The sequence below is a fragment of the Heptranchias perlo genome, chromosome 1 (assembly GCF_035084215.1).
Source record: "Heptranchias perlo isolate sHepPer1 chromosome 1, sHepPer1.hap1, whole genome shotgun sequence".
Lineage (NCBI taxonomy): Eukaryota > Metazoa > Chordata > Chondrichthyes > Hexanchiformes > Hexanchidae > Heptranchias > Heptranchias perlo.
In genome coordinates, this window is record NC_090325.1 from 102,604,519 (window position 1) to 102,627,269 (window position 22,751).

A 22,751-nucleotide genomic window follows, 5' to 3' on the forward strand; every position below is an offset into this window, starting at 1 on the left:
TTAGGTTAAAATTATCCCATGGTCTTTGGGTTGCTAATACAGCACTATACCTCCTACAATACTGTACACATATTTTACCCAACATCCAAACACTTGCATTTTCCAGCAGCAATCATTGTATAGTAAACTGGTCCATTGTCCATACACGCTGAGACCAATTGCAATTTTTACTGCTGTGATCTAACTCAGCACAGACCAAAAATCAAACTTGGGACTTTCTGGTCCATATGGTTTAGTACCACACCGTATGGTGCGTTTACCCACTAAGACATTGGGGGAGCATCTTGCTATTAATTTTAACAGATACATTTTTGCAGACTCTGCTGCTAGAAAGGAGCTTCATGCAATAGGTGGACCAGAGAATCAAGTGTCACCAATTCATGATGCTCCCAATTTTGATTATATAGTCTTGAATATATTTAATGACTTGGCCTCCACTGCCTTCTGTGGTACAGAATTCCACAGGTTCACCACCCTCTGAGTGAAGAAATTTCTCCTCCTCTCGGTTCTAAATGGCATACCCCGTATCCTGAGACTGTGACCCCTGGTTATGGATTCCCCATCCATCGGGAACATCCTTCCTGCATCTAATCTGTCTAGTCCTGTTAGAATTTTATATATTTTGATGAGATCACCTCTCATTCGTCTAAACTCTAGTGCATATAGGCCTAGTCAACCCAATCTCTCCTCATACGTCAGTCCTGCCATCCCAGGAATTAGTCTGGTAAACCTTCGTTGCACTCCCTCCATGGCAAGGACATCCTTCCTCAGATAAGGAGACCAAAACTGCACACAATACTCCAGATGTGGTCTCACCAAGGCCCTGTATAACTGCAGTAAGACATCCCTGTTCCTGTACTCAAATCCTCTTGCAATGAACACCAACGTACCATTCGCCTTCCTAACGGCTTGCTGCACCTGAATGCTCGCTTTCAGCGACTGGTGTACAAGGACACCGAGGTCTCGTTGCACCTCCCCTTTTCCCAATCTATCACCATTCAGATAATAATCTGCCTTTCTGTTTTTACAACCAAAGTGGATAACCTCACATTTATCCACGTTATACAGCATCTGCCATGATCTTGCCCACTCACCCAACTTGTCTAAATCACATTGGAGCCTCTTTGCATCCTCCTTACAGCTCACATTCCACCCCAGCTTTGTGTCGTCTGCAAACTTGGAAATGTTACATTTAGTGCCCTCATCCAAATCATTGATATATATTGTGAATAGCTGGGGCCCAAGCACTGATCCCTGCGGTACCCACTAGTCACTGCCTGCCACCCGGAAAAAGACCTGTTTATTCCTACTCTCTGTTTCCTGTCTGTCAACCAATTCTCAATTCATGCCAGTATATTCCCCCCAATCCCATGTGCTTTAATTTTGCACACTAACCTTTTGTGTGGGACCTTATCAAAAGCCTTCTGTAAATCCAAATACACCACATCCACTGGTTCTCCCCTATCTATTCTACTAGTTACATCCTCAAAAAACTCCAGTAGATTTGTTAAGCATGATTTCCCTTTCATAAACCCATGCTGACTTTGTCCAATCCCGTTAATGCCTTCCAAGTGTTCTGTTATCACATCCTTTATAATAGACTCTAGCATTTTCCCCACTACTGATGTTAGGCTAACTGGTCTGTAATTCCCTGTTTTTTCTCTCTCTCCTTTTTTAAATAGTGGGGTTACATTTGCCACCCTCCAATCTGTAGGAACTGTTCCAGAGTCTATAGAATTTTGGAAGATGACAACTAATGCATCCACTATTTCCAGGGCCACTTCGTTTAGTATCTGGGATATAGATTATCAGGCCCTAGAGATTTGTCAGCCTTCAGCCCCATTAATGTCCCTAGCACTTTTTTTACTAATACTGATTTCCTTCAGTTCCTCCCTCTCACTAGACCCTTGGTTCCCTAACATTTTCGGGAGGTTATTTGTGTCCTCCTTTGTGAAGACAGAACCAAAGTATGTGTTTAATTGTTCTGCCATTTCCCTGTTCCCCATTATAATTTCCCCCATTTCTGACTGTAAGGGACCTACATTTGTCTTCACTAATTTTTTTCTCTTGACATATTTATAGAAGCTTTTACAGTCAGTTTTTATGTTCCCTGCTAGTTTACTCTCATACTCTATTTTCCCCCTCTTAATCAATCTCTTTGTCCTTCTTTGCTGAATTCTGAACTGCTCCCAATCCTCAGGCTTACTGCTTTTTCTGGCAATTTTATATGTCTCCTCTTTGGATCTAATACTAACCCTAATTTCTTTTGTAAGCCATGGTTGAGCCACCTTTCCTGTTTTATTTTTGCGCCAGACAGGAATGAATAATTGTCGTAATTCCTGCACACGTTCTTTAAATATTAGCCATTGCCTATCCACCGTCATCCCTTTTAATAAAGTTCCCCAATCTATCCTAGCCAACTCACACCTCATACTTTCGTAATTTCCTTTATTTAGATTCAGGACCCTAGTTTCGGACTCAACTACTTCACTCTCCATTTAATGAGGAATTCTGTCATGTTATGTTCGCTCTTCCCTAAGGGACCCCGCACAACATTGTTAATTAATCCTTTCTCATTGCACAATATCCAGTCTCGGATCGCCTGTTCTCTAGTTGGTTCCTCAACATATTGGTCTAGAAATCTATCACGTACACACTCCAGGAATTCCTCCTCCACAATGTTATTGTTAATTTGGTTTGACCAATCCATATGTAAATTAAAATCACCCATGATTATAGTTGTACCCTTTTTGTATGCGTCTCTAATTTCCTGTTTAATGCCCCCCTTTACATCTCCACTACTGTTTGGGGGCCTATCGACAACCCCCATCAACCTTTTCTGCCCCTTGGTGTTTCTTAGCTCCACCCATACAGAATCCACATAGTGATTTTCCAAGCCAATATCGTTCCTCACTATTGCATTTCCTCCTTTACTAACAACGCTACCCCACCTCCTTTCCCTTTTTGCCTGTCCTTCCTAAATATTGAATACCCCTGGATGTTTAGTTCCCATCCTTGGTCACCCTGCAGCCATGTCTCCGTAATCGCAACTATATCAAACCCGTTAATATCTATCTGCGCTGTTAATTCATCTACCTTATTGCGAATGCTCCGTGCATTAAGACACAATGCCTTTAGATTTGTCTTTTTAAGATTGCTAGTCATCTTAGTATTATTTTGCACTACGGCCCTATTTGTTTTTTGCCCTTGTTTTCTCTGCCTTCCACTATTGCTTCTTCCCTTTCTGTCTTTTGTTTCTGATCGAGCGGAGGCTTCAAAAATGTACTCTTTGACCAATGAAAGACTTTTTCTGATCAAATGATGTTATTACTGCATGAGTTGGAAACTGTTCTGTTAATGCAGCCATTAAGGCTAAATGTGATGTCAATTTATGCTCTAAACACAATTATATCTTTGCACATTGTACAGAGCGGCCAAACCCTCTACACCAGGGTAAAACATACAGTACCAAAATGAACCACCTCTAAAATAATAATTCTATTTTGTAACATAGCACCAGAATAGAGATGCATGATTGATAATCTCCCCTAGGCTGAAACTTCAGTTTATAATGAAATTTGTATGTCTGTGTGATTGTTATTCTGTGACATTGTGACCAAATAATTTTCACAACTTTTCTTTATCAACTCCTATATACTTTCGCTATAATATTTTGCTAACTGGAAAACTGAGTTTTTGCAAGATCATCATGTGTCAGCGTGGGATGTAAAATGTGCCTTAGTATATTATAATTGAACAGATTCATTTCCACACTTGCATTTATTTTTGGGTCAGGTTTTGAACCTGTAGTGATTGAAAATCTGCTGGAGGGAGATGAATTACGCACTGACTTACAGACTATTGAGACCAAGATCCAACAGCTTGGGGCAGAAAATGTCCTTTGTGTACATTCCACTACCTCCTGCTTTGCCCCAAGGGCTCCTGACAGGTAAGCTATCTCCCTGCTTGCTTCTGGTTTGTTAACTACACTATATTTTTCTATCAATTTAATGCATGCTGCTAGATGAAAGGAGCTATCCTGTTTATGACTGCTGCCCAGCTGCATGGTTTGTAATTGTTTTTTTTAATTAACTTATGTTCACAAGTTGCATACATGTCCTCATAGAACATTGTGTATGTGGTGTGAGAAGGATGGATGGGGAGAGGCTTTGCCTTTCTTTTTCTTAGTTTTCTCCCTTCTCCTCATGCTGGGGTACTGTTCCATGGGTGTCAGTCCCTTCTAGTGTCTCATTCAAGTGGCCAGTCTACAAATGTGCTTCAAGACCATGGCCCCGATATTAGCGGAGAGGCGGGATGGCAGCAGGGGGGCGATTGGGCAGGTGGATAACCCACCCAATAAAATCTGTCCGTTCCCCACGTGATCGCGGGTAAATTGGAGCCACTTAATGTAGCTTCCGGGTTTGGCGTCTGAAACCTGCGCAAAGGGCGGACTGCGCACCCACATCACAGGCTGTCAGCTGGAGGAGCTCTATTTAAAGGGGCAGTCCTCCAATGGCTGCTCCTGGAGCAAACACCCAAATAGAACAGTGGAGCAGCCCAGGGGAAAGGCTGCTCCTCGATTCAGTGATGCCTCACTCCAGGTGCTATTGGATGGGGTGAGGAGGAGGAGGGATGTGTTCTACCCGGTGGACGGGAGGAAGTGGCCTGCCTCTGCCGCCAAGAAGACCTGGCTCGAGGTGGCAGAGGAGGTCACCAGCAGCAGCAACATCTTCCGCACCTGGATCCAGTGCAGGAAGTGCTTCAATGACCTAACTAGGTCAGCAAAAGTAAGTGCACTTACTCATTCTTCTACATTCCGTCTTCCACATCACCACCCCTACCCCCAACTCATTCTGCACTGCCAACACTACTCTATCACATCACTCCTCACACCCAGTCAAAGCTCATTCTCAACTTACCTGCACTTCCTCAGCACTTCCTCCCCTCCCCATTACTCACCCCAACACTGCCACTCAACTCAATCTTCATACAATGTCATGGCTCTGTCTCATACTCACCCTCTGATGCATCTCTTTAAGGTCAGCCTCACCCAAACCAATGCATTCATCGGTTGGCCACGTCACCATCACTCACTCACGCCTCTCTACTTTCTCCCCTTATAGGAGAAGAGAACTCAGAATGCACGGGAGAGGGTGAGGACCGGAGTGGGGGCCGCAACAGATAGTCGTGCTCACAGACATGGAGCAGGAGGCACTGGAGCTGAGCCGCACCCTCGAGTGCCTGTCCGTCGGGGACAGAACTTTAACATTCAGCACACATAATATGAATTGATGTTAACATGCCTTGCCATCTTCAGCACCTCAACATCTATGATCATGCTTAATATTGCCTTCTGTTTTCTTACAGGGCCGTCAGTGACCGCTGTGACAGCGGAGGGAGATTCCTCAGAGGACCTGCAGCCTCTGAGGGTGCACCGTCATATCTGAGCGAGTCACCCACCAGCGCAGATACTCACACCTTGGTGGGTTCTAGTAGTCTGGTGGCAGGGGCAGCTGTGGAGAGTCCGCATCGGTGGGAGCACTGTTCTCCAGGCTCTGCTCAGCTGGACACAAATGCTGAACCCCGGGGGCCATCCTTTAAAAGGAGAATGATCGAGGGACAGCAGCACATTTGCGAGGTACTGGAACAGGTGCCACGTGCACTCTCCACAATCGCACAGAGGATGGAGGAGTCCAACTCCTGCATGAGTGGAATGGTAGCACAGGGACGTGAGGGCATCTCTGAGACAGTGTTACGGGTAAGTGTGGGAATGTGTGCGATGGAGGGAAGGCTAGCCTCCATGGAGCTTCAAGCACGGCTCACAACTGAGTCCATTCAGGCCCTGACAACAGCCCTTTGGACTCGAGGTGAACAACATTCTGCTGCCTTAAACAGGCAGGCAGATACACTAGCACTGAACTTAAAAGGATTCACACATGACCTCCAAACTGTCGTCCAGCAGAGTTGTAGGAGTGGTGTGGGCCTGGCCCAGGAGAGGGATGATGGCGAAAGGGGACATGGAAGTGGGGACGCCATTCAAAGTGCCCCCACGTCTCACCCGTTGCCCCCCTCTCAACCAGTACCTGCAATCCTGCCTCTTCTCCAGGTGGCCGAGTCTGACCCTGCACAGGTGCGGGTGGAGCAGTCTTTGGACGGGCCCTCACGGGCACCGAAACCCAGAGGGCGTAGGCCCAAAGCATCTAATCGGTCAGGGAATGAACAAGAGCAACCTGCCACTACCTCTGCTGCAGCCACAGGAGATGCATCACGTAGAAGTCGTCTGAAGCAAAAGGCGAAGGTTTTGTAAACACAAAGGGGATGCACAAGAGTGTTTGATGGTTGGTCATGTTTTTTATTTTTATTTGCTTTTTGTTAATCGCACATTAAATATTATTATTGTCACCACTACTGCCACGTCTTGGCCACTCTTGACTGGCTTCTGTAATAAGGCCCTTTGATGAGGTTCACCATGAACACCCACACTTGATGCCAACCATTGGGTCACCCCGCAGTGGGTGTATGTGTAGTTGCAGGGCTATTTTGTGCAGGGGGGTGGGGGTGCTGCTGGTGTGGGCGCTGCTCTATCGAGATGGTGAGGACTGGAGTCTTCACATTGTCTGGTGTTAGGAGAACCGTTCACATATCAGTGACTCCCTGGCCTCACGAGCAGCCAGGTGAGCCGCTGTTCTCCCCATGGGTTTGTCCTCCTCCTCCTGCTCCTCCTCCGCCTCCTCAATATGGGTGGTAGATGTGGATGGGGCTTCCTCCAGCGGCACCCCTCTCTGTTGTGCCATGTTGTGCGGGGCACAACAGACGACTATAATGTGTCCCACTCTGTCTGGTGCATATTGAAGCATTCCCCCAGAACGATCAAGGCACCTGAAGCGCATCTTGAGCAGTCCTATAGTATGCTCAATTGTAGACCTGGTGGCGATGTGGCTGTCGTTATATCGACACCGTTGCTCGGTGGTGGGGTTCCTCAGAGGTGTCATGAGCCACGTATGCAGGGGGTATCCCTTGTTCCCCGAGGAGCCAGCCCTTAAGGGTGTTCATTGCGTGGAAGAGGGACGGGATGTTGGACTTCTGGAGGATAAAGGAATCGTGGCAGCTGCCATGGTATCTGCACATACGTGAAGGAATCTCTTGCGGTGGTCACAAACGAGCTGAGTGCTAATGGAGTGATCGCTCTTCCTGTTGATGAACAGTCCTGGCTCGTGTGGAAGTGCTCGTATTGCTATAAGGGTGCAATCGATTACACCCTGCACCCGTGGGAAACCAGCCACAGCGTGGAATCCCACTGCCCTCTCTGTCTGGCTGAGGTCATCCATGGGGAAGTTGACGTAAAGCGAGGCCCTGCGAAACAAGCAGTCAGTGACCTGCCTTATGCACTTGTGTGCAGACTACTGAGAGACCCCGGCAATGTCCCCGGTGGCACCCTGGAATGATCCGGAGGCAAAGAAGTTGAGGGCAGTGGTGACTTTGACGGCGACAGGTAAGGAGATGCTGCTCGGGCCAGCCGGGAGCAGCTCGGCACGAAGGAGGCTGCAGATGCCTGCGACTACCTGGCGACCGACTCTGAGCCTCCGTATGCTCTGCTCCTCAGAGAGGTCCAGGAAGCTGAACCTCGGTCTGTAGACCCTGTGGCGAGGGTAGTGCCTCGTGTGACATCGCTCTCTCTGTTGTCGCCCTCTGTGCTCTCGTGCAAATGCCTGTGGCGTAGCACTGTGTTGTGGAGCTCCACGCGGTGGAGGTGGACGCTGTGCCTGACTAGGCTGGTGATGTTGCTTGTCCTCGGATGTAGTGGCGAGTGCAGCCTTGGCGACCCCCCATCCTGACGATGTGAGTTTGAGGGGGTCCGGAAAGTAGGTAAATATGATTGCACAGCAGAGTTTTTGGTGGAAAGTAAGAATTTTGAGTGAAAACACAAAGGTCTTGCAGCCAAAACTTTGTCTGAAGTGACAGAGTGCCCTGCTGCAATAAATTAGGTTTTCTCCCCACCTGTCAAATAATCATTTGCATCTCCCACTGGCTGCTGTCTGAAACACGTCTGTTGCAGCACGGGAAACACGCTGGGGATCCTTCAAAATTGCACCTTTGCCAAAATGTCTACTCAATCAGATATCTCAAGTATCTTAACTATATGTTAAGGTATGTAAACGATCATCCCACCGGCTTTAATTGCCGGTGGGACTCCCGCATTCGGGAGGCACGCGCGCACCCGAGCGCGTCACTGGGGAACCCGGAAATCAGCAAGTTGGAGCCGGGCTCTGAACCCGGTCCGGATTTCTACGATTTTAGGAGTCCCCTGCCCCAACGCACCCACTCCGCTATTTGATCCAAGGGAATTGCAGTTGAGACAGTTTCTGTCTTCACACATGGGCCTTGCAGTTGGAGGTACTGAATAGCGATCATGACTGGGAACTACAGCTGATCACTTTTACCCTCCCTAGTCTAGGGGGAATGAGGCTAAGTGTAACACCCCCATCATGACTATAGATGATATTAGTTAACTTAGCACAGACTAAAGATCAAACCTGAGACCTAAATAGACAGGGCAGTGTGTTTACCAACCATGTCGCTGGAGTGCTCTTTACCTTCAATGGAAAAGGTGAGATGATAGCCGATAGTGGGGAAATGCAACAACTGGCAGGAAGTATATTTTGTTATATGTGTGTCTGTCTGTTGGGGGAGTGGGGGTGAGGGGTTAGGATAGCATGGCTTCTGCCATGTTATGCTTCTGTTACAACATCTTGCCGCATTTTGAATGTTTCTGTCTCTTCCTGTGGTCCTACATTCCTGGCTTCATTTGAAGTATTACTCTGGGTATACCTTAGCTGTACCAGTTATACTTTATATGCCTTAGTGAGGCCTCTCCTTGATCACTATACTGCATGAGCTTCTCCAATCTTTCCTCTTACCTCACCCCCTTTACATTTGATTTTATTCTCATATAACTTTTGAAAGTTTCACTACTTATGTGAAGTTGGGATAAAGTGTATTTTTTAAAGGAGTTTGAGTCTTAAGTCTTAATCAGTATTTCTAATAAGTTTCTGCTTATTTTAATTTTTACTGTATAAAAGCATCTTATACTTTGCAAGAAGTATTGTGTTGGTTTGTGTTGGCTCCACTCCTATGGCTGTGTTTATGTTTTTTGCAGACTGGAAGAACTGGCTCAGATCTGTGCAAAATATGATATCCCTCACATAGTCAATAATGCTTATGGAGTGCAGTTGTCCAAGTGTATGCACCTCATTCAGCAGGTATGAAGCAAGGCCATTGCTGTATAACTATTAGGAACTAAGAAAAAGTTCAGTGGAAATAAGTTGCTGTTAACTTGGTCTATGTAATTTAAATACTTTAGGGTATATTTTCCACTGTTTGCTAACGTTAGTGAAAAAGTAGAAACAAGTATAACATGAATTTCCCTACTTTATAATTGTGACTACCTTTTTGTTAAAATTGATGAGTGGAGAAAACATACCCTGTATTTTTAATTATACAATGGGCTGGAAATTGCTGTGAGCGGCGAACAACCCGGGCTCACTGCTCCTTACGTACTAACTTACCCATATTGTATCCGCGGTCTTTACTGCAGGAACTTCCTCTAATGGGAACCTGAAAACAGTCCAGCGTTAACTCCCGCATACCTAGGACCTATATGGGCGATGGGAGGATCTCTCTTTCCCCTCAACCAATTAGATTGCAGCATCCTTGTCAAGCCGTGAAGAGTCAAAACCTTGCAGTGAAAGCTACAACAGTAAAATCAATTGTAAAAGCAGTAAGAGAAAGCAAAATAAAGATAGGGTAAGAAATATCGAATTAAAGACAGAGATAAAAGAAACAGAAAATTTTTTTTTTAAATAACAATTTTTCCTTTTTTTAAATGTTCAACAACTATTAAAATTGCAATGAATGAGACTCCACATTTTTAAAATTTTCAGTGCCAGAGAAGTTGTTTGGCAGTCACTAATACTTACCACACTGTTAAAACTTAGTTCAAATCTAAAAAAACCTCAACATGCCTGTTTTGTGGCGAGATTAGTTCACTTCCAGCTGGGTAGGAGAGCAAATTGGCGCTGGTCCATTGATTGCAGCTGGTGAGGGTCCCTTTAACGCGAAGCTTCCAGATTACCGGCGAGTCAGGAAGAGCAAGTTCCAGATTTCCGCGTTTGACTGCACATGTGTGGTCACCGGAACTTGCTCTTCGATTTCACCCTTAATAACAGTGAGCACTGTTCAGCTTATCGTTATTTTAAAAGCAATTTCCGGCCCATTAAAGAACTTCCCTCCCACAAGGAAAATTACACTTTTACTAAACCTCTGTGTGTTTTCTCATCCTTCAATTGCATTAACTTTAAGGGTGAGGTTCTGACTGTTTCTAGAACAACCAGGAATAGTTCACTCTGAAAGTCTACCTGGTTGCCCACTAGGGTAAATTAACTTAGCAAATGTTATATCTGCAGCAGGCTGAAGTTTTGCAATGTCTGCATTTTTTAATTTTAGCACGGCCACTATATGCTGTTTGTTTACATCTGGTAAAGTGTTTGGCAGGATTAGTACCTCCTGGAAAATAAGCATATAAACTACGTTTATTAAATAGTTAACTTGATGGGGCATGGGTTTGTGTCTCATTGCCTACCCACAGTAAGCACTACATCTACGTTGGGCCATCAAGAATAACCAGCAGAGACTTTGGGCTTCCCTACCGAGTGTAGGTCGGAGAATCTTAATCCTGATCACTCTTGGCCACTTTTGTACACTTCCTAGTATGAAATTAATTCTACACTCCGGTGGAGTATTGAGGGAGTCCTGCATTTTTGTAGATGCTGTCTTTTGAAAGAGAGCTAAACTGAGGCCTTGTCTGCCTTTTGAAATGGATGTAAAAGATCCCATGACGCTACTCGAAAAGAGCAGGGAAATTCTCTTGGTATCGTGGTCAAAATTCCTCCCTCAATCAACACCATCAAATCAGGTTTAATTGGTCATTCAACTCATTTGTTGTCTGTGAGATCTTGCTGCATGCAAATTGACTCCCATATTTGTTCACCTAACAACAGTGATTACACTGTCATTGTAATAACTCATTGGTTGCGAAGCATTTGAAATGTCCTGTGAATGTGCGATATGGAACCCTAAATGTAAATTCTTTTTATGGTGAAGGTCATCTTGATGAGCATCAATCCTTTTTTCGAAGTCAAATACAATGTGAAATTATGCTATTGCCTAATAACTAACTGGTTTTAAATGTGCTCAGAGAATAGATGAAATGAACTTAGATGTGATTGGGTATAATTAGAAAGTCTGATTTGTGATATGGGTTTTTGTTTTAAAATATGAGAACTGCACATTTAATAGATTCTAATATATTGGCCCTCTTTCTGACCTCAACCCAGGAGGTTAATGTGTCTGGTCTAAGTTAACTATGCACTTGGGAGTCCACATTGGGTCCCAGCCTCAGAAAAGCACCCCCATTATTTCAGCATTAATTTTTTGATTTCTCTCACCCAAGCCACCCTTGCGCATTCTGTCAATGAGAGTGCTAATTTCTGACAAATCATGGGTAGTTTTATTGCTGAGGAACTGGATTGAGATTGCCTCAGTTTTTGTCACATAGGATCTTTACAGGCAGTACAGGAGAATTTCACCCCCACTGCTCTGGCATGCATTTCAATCCAACTCCCAGAAGAATGTGCTAACTTACTATGCCAACAAGTTTCACCAAGCAGTATTTTGGTGTAGTATTATAAATGAAGCATTCAGAGAGCTAAAGTAATTTGAAAACAACATAGAACATAGATTTAGTTATCTTTGGAATGCTGATGTACAAATTAAAAATGTAGGTAGGCAAAAAATGTCATCTGATTAATGAACTGCCTAGCTGTAAGTTTTTGGCTTAAACTGGTTTTATATTGTGATAATCACGGATGTCTTAAATGAAAAAGCAACTACCTGTCCCAAACGTCGGTGAGATTTCAGATAAGCACATATCGATGTTGTAAATTTATGATCCAGGTAATCTCCCCAATTGCATTTTCATTGCCAAGCACACTGAATATTGCTAGCGCAGCACATCTATCTTGTCACTAACAAATTAATTAGTTGTAAAATATATGCACAAGATCCCCCTTTTTAACGTGCTGTTTAGGAACCAGGCACGAGGTGTGCAGCTTAACGGGGAGTTGGGCTATAAAGGAGTGTGTGGTGTCTTATAACCCTTTATGATTTTTATTGTAATAGCTGTTACTATTTTCCTTCCAACACTATTTTAGCTGTGTCAGCTTTACCAAGCAGATTCTTAGATAATTATTAAAGTAACTTACACACTTACAATATTTTACTCCTGCAAAAAATCCCATATTTGTTCTTAAACTCTTCAGCCACTTTTTAAAGTCCTGTCAAAAGAAACTAGGCCTGAACAAAGCCTCAGTGCTTCTAAGGTACTTAACATTAAAAGTTTCCATCATTGTATACAGTTCTTTTGATGAGAAACAGTTATGAGTATACTGGAGGGAAAATGTGGCAACATAACAGGAGTGTCTGACTAGGTTAAAACATGCTGTGAAAACCATAAGGTGAAGGAAAATCATAGAGCATGTCTGATCACAGTGGTCTTCTCAGCACAGCAGTGAAAAGGGAGACTTATTATCACCTTGCAAATGTAGGCGCTTCAAGACCAAAATAAGTGATGAGAAATTTGCAGAGCACTTACATATTGGTACTGTTCCGGATGCTGCCTAGCAGGACCTATGGCAAATCAGAGTTCAGAAAAAGACCTTTCTCTATACAGGAGTGCAGTAAAATGAAGGTCGGCTGTATTTTGTACAGTAGTACTCAGTACCAACAAGCATGATTTTAAATTTTTATCAGGATTCAGCAGTGCTGGCAGGAATTCTTAGTGCTTTTGTTGAAATGTCTAATAGTTAGGCCAGAAATACTTCAATAAGTTTTGAATATAGGTCAAACACTCCTCTGGATGGGCAGGAATCGTGTTTTAAATAGGTGTAGTCTTGGACCGGGGTTCAAATCCAGCCCAGACTAATGGGATGAAAATCTCCTCAGTCTGCTGGCTGCATTGGTCACGTGTGAAATGAGTTTGTACAATCTCAATCCAGTTCCTTGTGGGCAAGGGGTGGGGGAGGGCACTACAACACAAAAACTGCCTCAGATTTGGCAGGCTTACAGTTAGATGGAAAAATATGCCACACTGGTGCAAAGGAAGTGCACTTCTGAGGTTGAGTCTGAAACACCTTGCTGAGGAGTGTATAAGGGTCTTTACCTTGCATCTGATTAACGAACTACCTAGCTGTAAGTTTTTGGCTTAAACTGGTTTTATATTGTGATAATCACGGACGTCTTAAATGAAAAAGCAACTACCTGTCCCAAACGTCCTACCTTGCATCTTGCTGTGCTATATCTGTCCTGGGAGTGCTTGATGCTGACATTGGGTGCCTGAAATGGAAAGTGTTCCATTCCACTGCACTAAACATACTTGAACTTAATTAGTACAGCATTCCATCAGTACTCCTTTTTATAAATGACACAGTAAAAAACAAGGAATTTATTATCACCTCCTGCTTTAATTTTTCTTTCTGTCTCTTTCTGTTCAGTCTTTCTTCAGATCGCATTCCCCCCTCTCCCATCAGGGTTACTGGTTTGGAGGAGGTTACTGAGCAATAAAGTGTATGGGAACTGAATTAACATTGATGGATACAGTCACGGTATTTGATTTAACTCCCTCAGATTTTTGGGGCCAATACCTCCTCTCAGCCACTCTCTTTGATGATGCTGTCAACTTGTGGTATGCAAGTTAAAAAATTCCCAGAACAAAAACTGTTGAAAGTCATTATTTTTATATATTTAAATAAATACAAACGAGGAGTTCTCACAGTCTTATTAGAAATGGCTTGAAGTTGATATTGCATATTTTTTAAGTAAGTAGTCACAATATCTTTTTCTTTTGTTATTATCATAACCATTTTCACATTTTAATTAGGGAGCACGAGTTGGCCGAATAGATGCTTTTGTACAGAGCTTGGACAAGAACTTCATGGTTCCAGTAGGTGGTGCTATAGTAGCTGGTTTCGATGATGTCTTCATACAGGAAATCAGCAAAATGTACCCAGGTAATTCATTATCAGACACTATATGAGTTAATCAAGTAAATTTCAGTTATAATAATGAGATTTGCTGCATTTTTAGCTTTCATTTATATCCAGATTGGCTGCTATAAACCCTTGATGCAAAATTCTGGCTAAGGCTTCTTAGCCTGGGTTAGATTGAGGGCTCCTCTGAATGAGGAAGGAATATATCTATATCCAGAACAAGGTTCACTTCAGTGCTTTGATAAATTCATTGTTGGCAATATTTATGAAATGAACAACAATCAGCTTTAAACTATTCAAATGCATTTTTTTTCATTTAATCTTGTATCAATTTGTAAATAGAAGTGAAAAAGTACAGCTGTACCCATTAGTTATATTACACTTGACAGATTTGTTTTAATATAACAATGAACCCTAATATATCTACCTGCTTGGAATAACTTTTCCTTCTTTCCATCCTGCTTTTCCAAACTGCCTTTTTTTAAAAGCCTTTTGGTTGCCACATTGGAAATTGTCCGATGCAAGAACATTTTTTTAAAAAGGGCCATTGTAGACATCGTGGGGTAAAATTCTCCCAATCTCCCACTGTGGTTTCAGTGTACGATCGGCAGAAACATCTGTTTATGCTGCTTCTCTGCAGTTTATGGAAGGAAATTGGGAGAACAACCCCCCGCCTAAAATTTTACCCCCACCTGTTAGTTGTAGCTGAAATGCAGTATAGCAATATATTATTATGTTGCTTAAAGAAATAAGTGTCTAATGTTCAGTGGCAATATTTTTTTAGGCTGTAATTGTCTGTGCTCAGCAATTGTTTATTCAATCTTTCTGCTTGGGACATTTTTATTGAGCCAGCCACCTGATATAAAGTTGTTCGAATATTAAAGCAACATCCTCGGTCACCAATTCTGCTGCTGAATGTTCTGAACTGTGCTGTGAAGTTGTAGCATTGTTTTTTAAACCCACGTCTATTTACCATCAAGAGAATGCTGTTGTGTTTTTCTTCTGGCAGTGTATTTTCGATTCAAAGACATTACTGTGACCTGTTTGTCCTCTGTGGCTATGCAGTGAACTGTTGTACCAAATCTTTGGCTGCCAACTAAAGAAATACCTGTTTCAGCTAAAATTATGTATTTTTTGTAATATTTTCTGCATAATCACAGAGTCAGTCACATTTGGAGCTTACTGCACTGAAATGTAACCTTCTTGCTCCGCATTCTCATTCCAGAAGTCTTTTTAAATGTAAACTCTAAACATGCTATAATTTTTCAATTACAAGTCAGAAGTGTCTTTGCTTTTGTAAAAAAAATTGTTTTCATTCTCTAGATTTCCTCTGATTTTGGTCTGATTACAACTCCAGTGAAGCGCCTCAGGGCATATAATTAAAGGCGCTATTTAAATTCTCTCCTTACCTCTCCTATCGAGAAGATAGAGCTTCATGAGGGAGCAAGGCTGAGTAGGCTTGGTAGCCCCCCCCCCCCCCCAACCATCCTTTGTATTGTGAAGCTGGGGAGTAAATGGATTAGGTTAATTGACTGTGGGGGACATCACAGTCCAGACCAATCCTGTCACTATTTATCAGGGCCATTGAACAACCTCTCCTTCATATCCAGATCTTTAGCCCAGGGATGTTGCAGCCAGCTATAGCATCGTCATTTGCTACCCTGACTTGGGTTAGCTAACTCTTCCCTGTTCAGGAATTGGATTTGGAATCTTCCGAGTCTGTGCGGCTTAGTGCCACTAGTGAAACATCAGAGGACCTCTACTTTCTTTTATATTATTTAGAAATAGTTAAGCTCAATACGAAAGACATTTCCCATTGATATTTCTAGGCAGAGCTTCGGCATCGCCCTCGATGGATGTTCTTATTACGCTGCTATCACTTGGTGTGAATGGCTATAAGCGGCTCTTAAAAGAAAGAAAGGTAAGTTCACAGTGTTCGAGGTCTGGAGCCCGTATTTACACTGCACTATATATTTTCTTGTTTGCATTTCAGTACTGTACAAATCACCATCATGTTGCAAATTCAATTTTATTGAATTATTGATGGATTTTTCTTTAAAGCTGCTTTTCTGTTATAGTTTGTGCTTTTTTCCTGATGTCTTGTATAAAGAGTTTGTGCAAAGACGCACAAATTACATCTCATACATTCCCATCCTTCTGACCTTAATAGTGTACAATAACAGAGTTCCAGTGTAATTCTTTTGCAGCACTGTGCTTTTAAAACAGAAGACACATACTTGAGGCTAGTTTTCCTCTATGGGTGTCCTGTGCCTGACGAGTACAGCACCTCTGAGGTGCACTGTGCCTGTCAGAGGAGGCGCCTGCGAGACCTGCAGCTGTGCTCCTGTTGGCTGGCATTGCGGCCTGTGGCAGCTGTTGGAGAGCAGTAGCCAGAAGACAGCAAGGTTTGAAGATCACCCTCAGGAGGGAGGGAGGGAAGGAGGGGCGGGCAGGGAGGGGTACCTTTCCATCTTCTGTGACAGCTCCTCTTTCATCTTCGCTGGAGCTAATCTCACCAAGCTGCACCCACCACTGTCCCCCTGGACTCTGCCAGCAGACCAACAATCGCCGCCCCTCTCCTGGTTCCTCTTCAGAATGCCTGTTCACTTGAGGACATGTCCCTTGTCATCCATGATTTTATTATGGATGAATGCGTTGACATCCTGGCTTTGACTGAAACTTGACTTGTAGGTGATGACACCGTGCTCCTTATGGAGGCCTCCCACCTGGTTATACTTTCCAGCACCTGCCCCGCCCAAAGTGCCGCGGTGGTGATGTGGCCCTTTTCACCAAATCACACCTTGGTCTCTCCCTCTACTCTTCTGTTACCTTCTTCTCCTTCAAGCATTGAATCTTGTTTCACCCCTCTTATCTCTCCTTTAAAATCCTCTCCCAAGCCCCAACATGCGTTTCTCCCCGAGATATCCTCCCTCAGCCTCTGCACTGAGTGACTTTTCGTGATTTCAATCTCTATCCCCGCTCCCTTTGCTCTCGCTCCTCTTAATTCACTGCCCTCCTGTCCTCCCTAAACCTCTTCCCTCCATGTAATCTCTTCGACCCATAATCACGGCTCCCCCGAATCTTGCCATCTTACATGACCTGTCTACTCTTGTGGTCTTGAACACAGACAAGGCCTACTCCGATCACTTCCTTGTATCCCTCACCACCCACAAACCCCACTTCCTTTTGTGTCTGCCTCTGTGTTGTCAGACTACTTGTCTGACATCCAGTCTTGGATGTACTGAAAATTCTTTCAGTTAAGCATTGGGAAGACTGAAGCCATCATCTTCGGCTCCCGCCACAATCTCCGCACTTCTCCCTGGCCAATGTCTCAGGTTGAAGCAGACAATTTGTAACCTCGGCATCCTATTCAATCCTGGCCTGAGCTTCCAACCCCATATCCACTCCATCGCAAAGATCACCTACTTCCACTCAGTAACACCATCCACTTCTGTCCCCTGCTCAGTTCATCTGCTGCTGAAATCCTCATCCATTCTTTTGTTACCTCCAGACCGGCCGGCCTCCCAACCTCCACATTCCTTAAACCTCAGCTCATCCAAAACTTTGATACGCGTATCCTATCCCGCACTAAATTCTGCTCACCCTTCACCCTTATACATGCTAACCTATGTCTCCAATTTAAAATTTTCACCCTCGTGTTTAAATCCCTTAATGGCCTTTCCATCTTTGCAATCTCTCCCCAGCCCTACAACCCCCCTCCCGCTCCCAAAAACTCTTAAAACCTCCAACTCTGGTCTGTTGTCCATCCCCCCTTCCCTTCGTCCCACCATTGGCGACAGTTCCTTCAGCTGTCAAGACCCCACCCTCTGGAATTCCCTCTCTAAACCTCTCTGCCTCTCCACCTCCCTCTCCTTCTTTAAGACTACCCAGAATTAAAACCCACCTGTTTGGCCAAGCTTTTCTCACCTGTCCTAATATCACCTCCTTTAACTTGGTGACCATTTTTGTCTGATTACGCCTCTATGATGCGCCTTGGGAAGTTTTTCCTATGTTAAGGGCGCTATATAAATGCAAGTTCTTGTTGTTCGGCTTGCATTCCCCCCCACCCCCCGCCTCAGATCCCTGCAGACGCACCCGTCTCAGGGCCTTGTGCCAAGTTTCTTTGGGTGCCCCTCCGTTGGGATGCCCAATGGATGTAGGAAGAATAAAATGGTAAAACTCGTTAACATCGTAATGCGGGACCAGCACCTGCTGCAGGTGCAGACCCAGTGATGTACGTTGAGGGAGCCCCAGGAAATCCTGGGCTAGTGCAGCAGGTTTGAAGTCTTGATGTAATGGGTCTCCACCTCTTTTCTCTCTGCTGTGCCTGGCGAATACCAATTTCCAGGCTTTATCCTTCTTCAAAGTTATAAATGTTCATGTTCGGGAATATGAGCATGCAATGTCGACATCTGCGTCAGTTATTACACAGATTAGATACAGTGTTGAACAGCTTCTCCAAACCCCAGTAATGTGCATCATCTGGCGTTATGATAACGATACTTCAATGTCTCAATAGAATTCTCCTTATGCTTAATTAATATCAATTTATGGATGTTCTGTGTATATTTGTCCATTGAGAACTGTTAAGACTGACCCATTTAGTTTCTGATCAGTCACAACTAGCCATACTCTTTAAAACTTTCAGTTTAAAACTTTCAGAGATTAGATTTAAAGCCAGCACTGTGAGCTGTGACTCATGTGAAATTGATGTGAAACATCCAGATGTGCCATGATACCCAGGCCCCAATATATCACTGCAATGATCTTCTGGTTGGTTCACATATTAGGTGTTAAATAAAAAGTATGAATTCTCTTCTAAGAAAATTGAACATTTTCTAATATGCACAACTGTGATGCTTGTTTTCTTGGACATTCATTCTGGAAAGTCAGTGCACCAAACAAAACCACAGCAAAATCCTCGTGAATCTCCCATTTCTTGTCTATAGATAAGGGAGAACCAGTGGATGTGGTGTATTTGGATTTTCAGAAGGCTTTTGATAAGGTCCCACACAAGAGGTTAGTGTGCAAAATTAAAGCATATGGGATTGGGGAGAATATACTGGCATGGATTGTGAATTGGTAGGAATAAACGGGTCTTTTTTCCGGGTGGCAGGCAGTGACTAGTGGGGTACCGCAGGGATCAGTGCTTGGGCCCCAGCTATTCACAATATATATCAATGATTTGGATGAGGGAACTAATTGTAACATTTCCAGGTTTGCAGACGACACAAAGCTGGGGTGGAATGTGAGCTGTGAGGAGGATGCAAAGAAGCTCCAATGTGATTTAGACAAGTTGGGTGAGTGGGCAAGAACATGGCAGATGCAGTATAATGTGGATAAATGTGAGGTTATCCACTTTGGTTGTAAAAACAGAAAGGCAGATTATTATCTGAATGGTGATAGATTGGGAAAAGGGGACCTGCGTGTCCTTGTACACCAGTCGCTGAAAGCGAGCATTGAGGTGCAGCAAGCAGTTAGGAAGGCGAATGGTATGTTGCCCTTCATTGCAAGAGGATTTGAGTACAGGAGCAGGGATGTCTTACTGCAGTTATACATGGCCTTGGTGAGACCACATCTGGAGTATTGTGTGCAGTTTTGGTCTCCTTATCTGAGGGAGGATGTCCTTGCCATGGAGGGAGTGCAACGAAGGTTTACCAGACTGATTCCTGGGATGGCAGGACTGACGTATGAGGATAGATTGGGTCAACTAGGCCTATATTCACTAGAGTTTAGAAGAATGAGAGGTGATCTCATCGAAACGTATAAAATTCTAACAGGACTGGACAGACTAGATGCAGGGAGGATATTCCCGATGGCTGGGGAATCAAGAACCAGGGGTCACAGTCTCAGGATACGGGGTATGCCATTTAGAACTGAGATGAGGCGAAATTTCTTCACTGAGAGGGTGGTGAACCTGTGGAATTCTCTACCACAGAAGGCAGTGGAGGCCAAGTCATTAGATGTATTTAAGAAGGAGATAGATATATTTCTTAATGCTAAAGGGATCAAGGGATATGGGGAAAAGCGGGAACAGGATACTGAGTTAGACGATCAGCCATGATCATTTTGAATGGCGGAGCAGGACCGAAGGGCTGAATGGCCTACTCTTGCTCCTATTTTCTCTGTTTCTATGTTTCTATTTTCCTGAGGATCTTTCTTCACTACTTAAGACAAAAAGATATACTTTTGTGCTGAGTGATAAACAATAATTGACTATAAATGTATTGTTATCATCTCTTTCAATGCAACATTATCAGCAAAGAAAAGACTAAATTATAAAACCAACCAAAAACAAGGTGTTATGGAGAAGGAAGCCTCATTAATCTGGATTTTACTGATTGGTGACCTTTCAAATATGTTTGGCTGCTTTGTAAGAAAATGCGTTATTTGTAGAAATTAAACCATAGGGTTTATTCCTATTCCCTGTTATGTGCATAATTTAGGTACAAGCATAACAATTGTTCCCAGAGTAGTATTGCATCTATCGGGATTCAGTTCCAACAGCCATTTTTACATCAGATGCAGAGGTTTTACTACATTGAAATGCCGGGTCAGATTAGTCATCCCATAAATCCTTTTAAATTCTGTGGTAGTATTTGTAAACTGTTGCAGGAAAAATGTGACCAAGAATATTCAATTGTATTCAGAAATTATTTTGCTATATTAATCTAGACAGGTGCCTACAGGAACACTATGGCTGTCATATCAGCATTCTTTATTGAAAGAAAAGTTGTCCATGGCAGCCGTTTCAGATTAATAGACAGAACAAAATGTTCAACTGATAAGCAATTGTGTGCTGTTCTAATGAAAACCAAATGATAGCTTCCCCTGATGCCCCAGCTGAGCTACACAGAAGAGGACGGTCCTCAGTTCCGTGTTGTGTCAGCTGATCTTCGCCGGAGCGGCAACAGGACAGCTACAACTGGCATCAATGCTCCTAGGTTAAGCTTCCTGCCCTTATCGCTGTCTAGTAACCTCTGCTGGCATGTGTGGGTGTTGAGTGAGGACAGGGACAGGTTAAGGGTCAGGCTGTTGCAATGCCCCTATACATCATGCGGTTGAATATTCTGCCGACACTCACTGTCCAGGCACACATGCAGAATGGCCACTTGGGTATGGTACTGGGGAGTGCCTGAGACTCATTGAACCAAGAGACTCATGGAAGCAAGGAATCATTGGAAGAGGCACCAGGCAAGGGAAGAAAATTGGCAGAAAAGCGATGGGAAAAAAAAACATTTTTTTTCATTTATTGCAGTTTCAGTAAAATAACAAATTCCAATGGGGATTCCATAGCCAATTCCAAAAAAAGTGAGAGTCTTATGGTACAAATTCAGATGCTAAATATGTTCATAAGACCATTTTGGTGGCCATCTTGGATTTAACCATTTTCCCCCTCCCTCTTCTGTAGGTGCTGATCCGCTCCCCCAATCTAATAACCTGCTGGTCTCACTGTCTGGCTCAGGCATGACCACTTCAGAAGGCTACTATGGTCTGTGAAACAATACACCTGCATCCAATTTTTAAAGGAAGTGATATTTTGATAGTGCTCAAATATAGAAAATGTGGTTATGGGACAGCAGTGTGGCATACTAATGGTTTTGTTTAGGAAGGAGAAAAACTGGCCAGCATTCCAAGTCTTGACTGCTATCCAGCTGAAAGTCTGTATTCAGTCAGCGATGGATTGGGCTTTGTTGTGAGCCTCCCCACATCACAGTCAAAATGGCCATTTGTCTCTCACTGTCCAAGCTCACACATGAAGCTTCACCATTGGGACCAGTATCTCGAATGCAGCATGAGCTACTGCCTTCAGAAGGAGAAAAGTACCTGAAGCCAATTCAAAGGAAAATGAGAAGGAAAAATGAATGAATATCTTAATGCCTTACGAGAAGAACTGACAGGAGGAGCATAAAGAGATTTGAATAGTCTTTATTTCTGGTAAACTGTTTAATGGATCCTGTTTTTAAAAAAAATGCATAATGGTATGTGTGATGCAGATAAGCTTCTATTCCACAAGATAAAAATGACTGTCACATCTGAAAAGATTAATGCACTAGAAAGTTTGCTGATTTATGGCAGCTGTCACAGCATTTTACCGCATTCACAGTATTCCTAGCTGCGTAGTGATGCCTGACTAGTTGCAGGTCTGAATGCTGAAAACAGCACAAAGAAAATCCTGCGCTGGTGCAAGTCGGACTGGTTTGGTCTGTCAGTTAGTGGTACAGAAAAGCTTAGAATAACGTCAAAGTACCTTGTGACCATGCAAGGCAAGAAGCCAACTAATTAACTCCACACACCAGGGTAATCCATATTTTTCCATGTTGGAGGAATCTATGAGATCATACACCCAGAACTCAATTTAAACAGTAAATCTACCCATCAATGATAAATGAGGAGAGTAGTTTTCACTTTTTGTTTTTATTTATGGATTCTAATTGAATGACTGATTATATTTTTTTATTAGGTTGTTGGTGAGTTTTTTGACTGTTGTTTTATATAGTGTCATATTTTCAAAACTTAACAGAGTGTGCTCGCTGTTTTGATTCATAAGCCTACCTGGGTGTCTGCCATCTCTTGTTGCACTTATGTGCTTCAAAAGCACTCATTACAGACAGGGTGGGAGTAGACATTTTGTGTGGAATGATTCCA

General features: G+C 43.4%; 1 protein-coding gene across 1 annotated transcript in view; it reads left to right on the plus strand.

Moving 5' to 3' along the window:
• sepsecs (Sep (O-phosphoserine) tRNA:Sec (selenocysteine) tRNA synthase) overlaps positions 1-22,751 on the plus strand; it is a 57,149-nt gene that overhangs the window by 21,143 nt on the left and 13,255 nt on the right. Inside the window, exons 5-8 of the mRNA XM_067989167.1 lie at positions 3,796-3,949; positions 9,158-9,260; positions 13,994-14,123; positions 15,932-16,023. Of these exons, the coding sequence (XP_067845268.1) occupies positions 3,796-3,949; positions 9,158-9,260; positions 13,994-14,123; positions 15,932-16,023 (479 nt within the window). The remainder of the gene's footprint in view (positions 1-3,795; positions 3,950-9,157; positions 9,261-13,993; positions 14,124-15,931; positions 16,024-22,751) is intronic.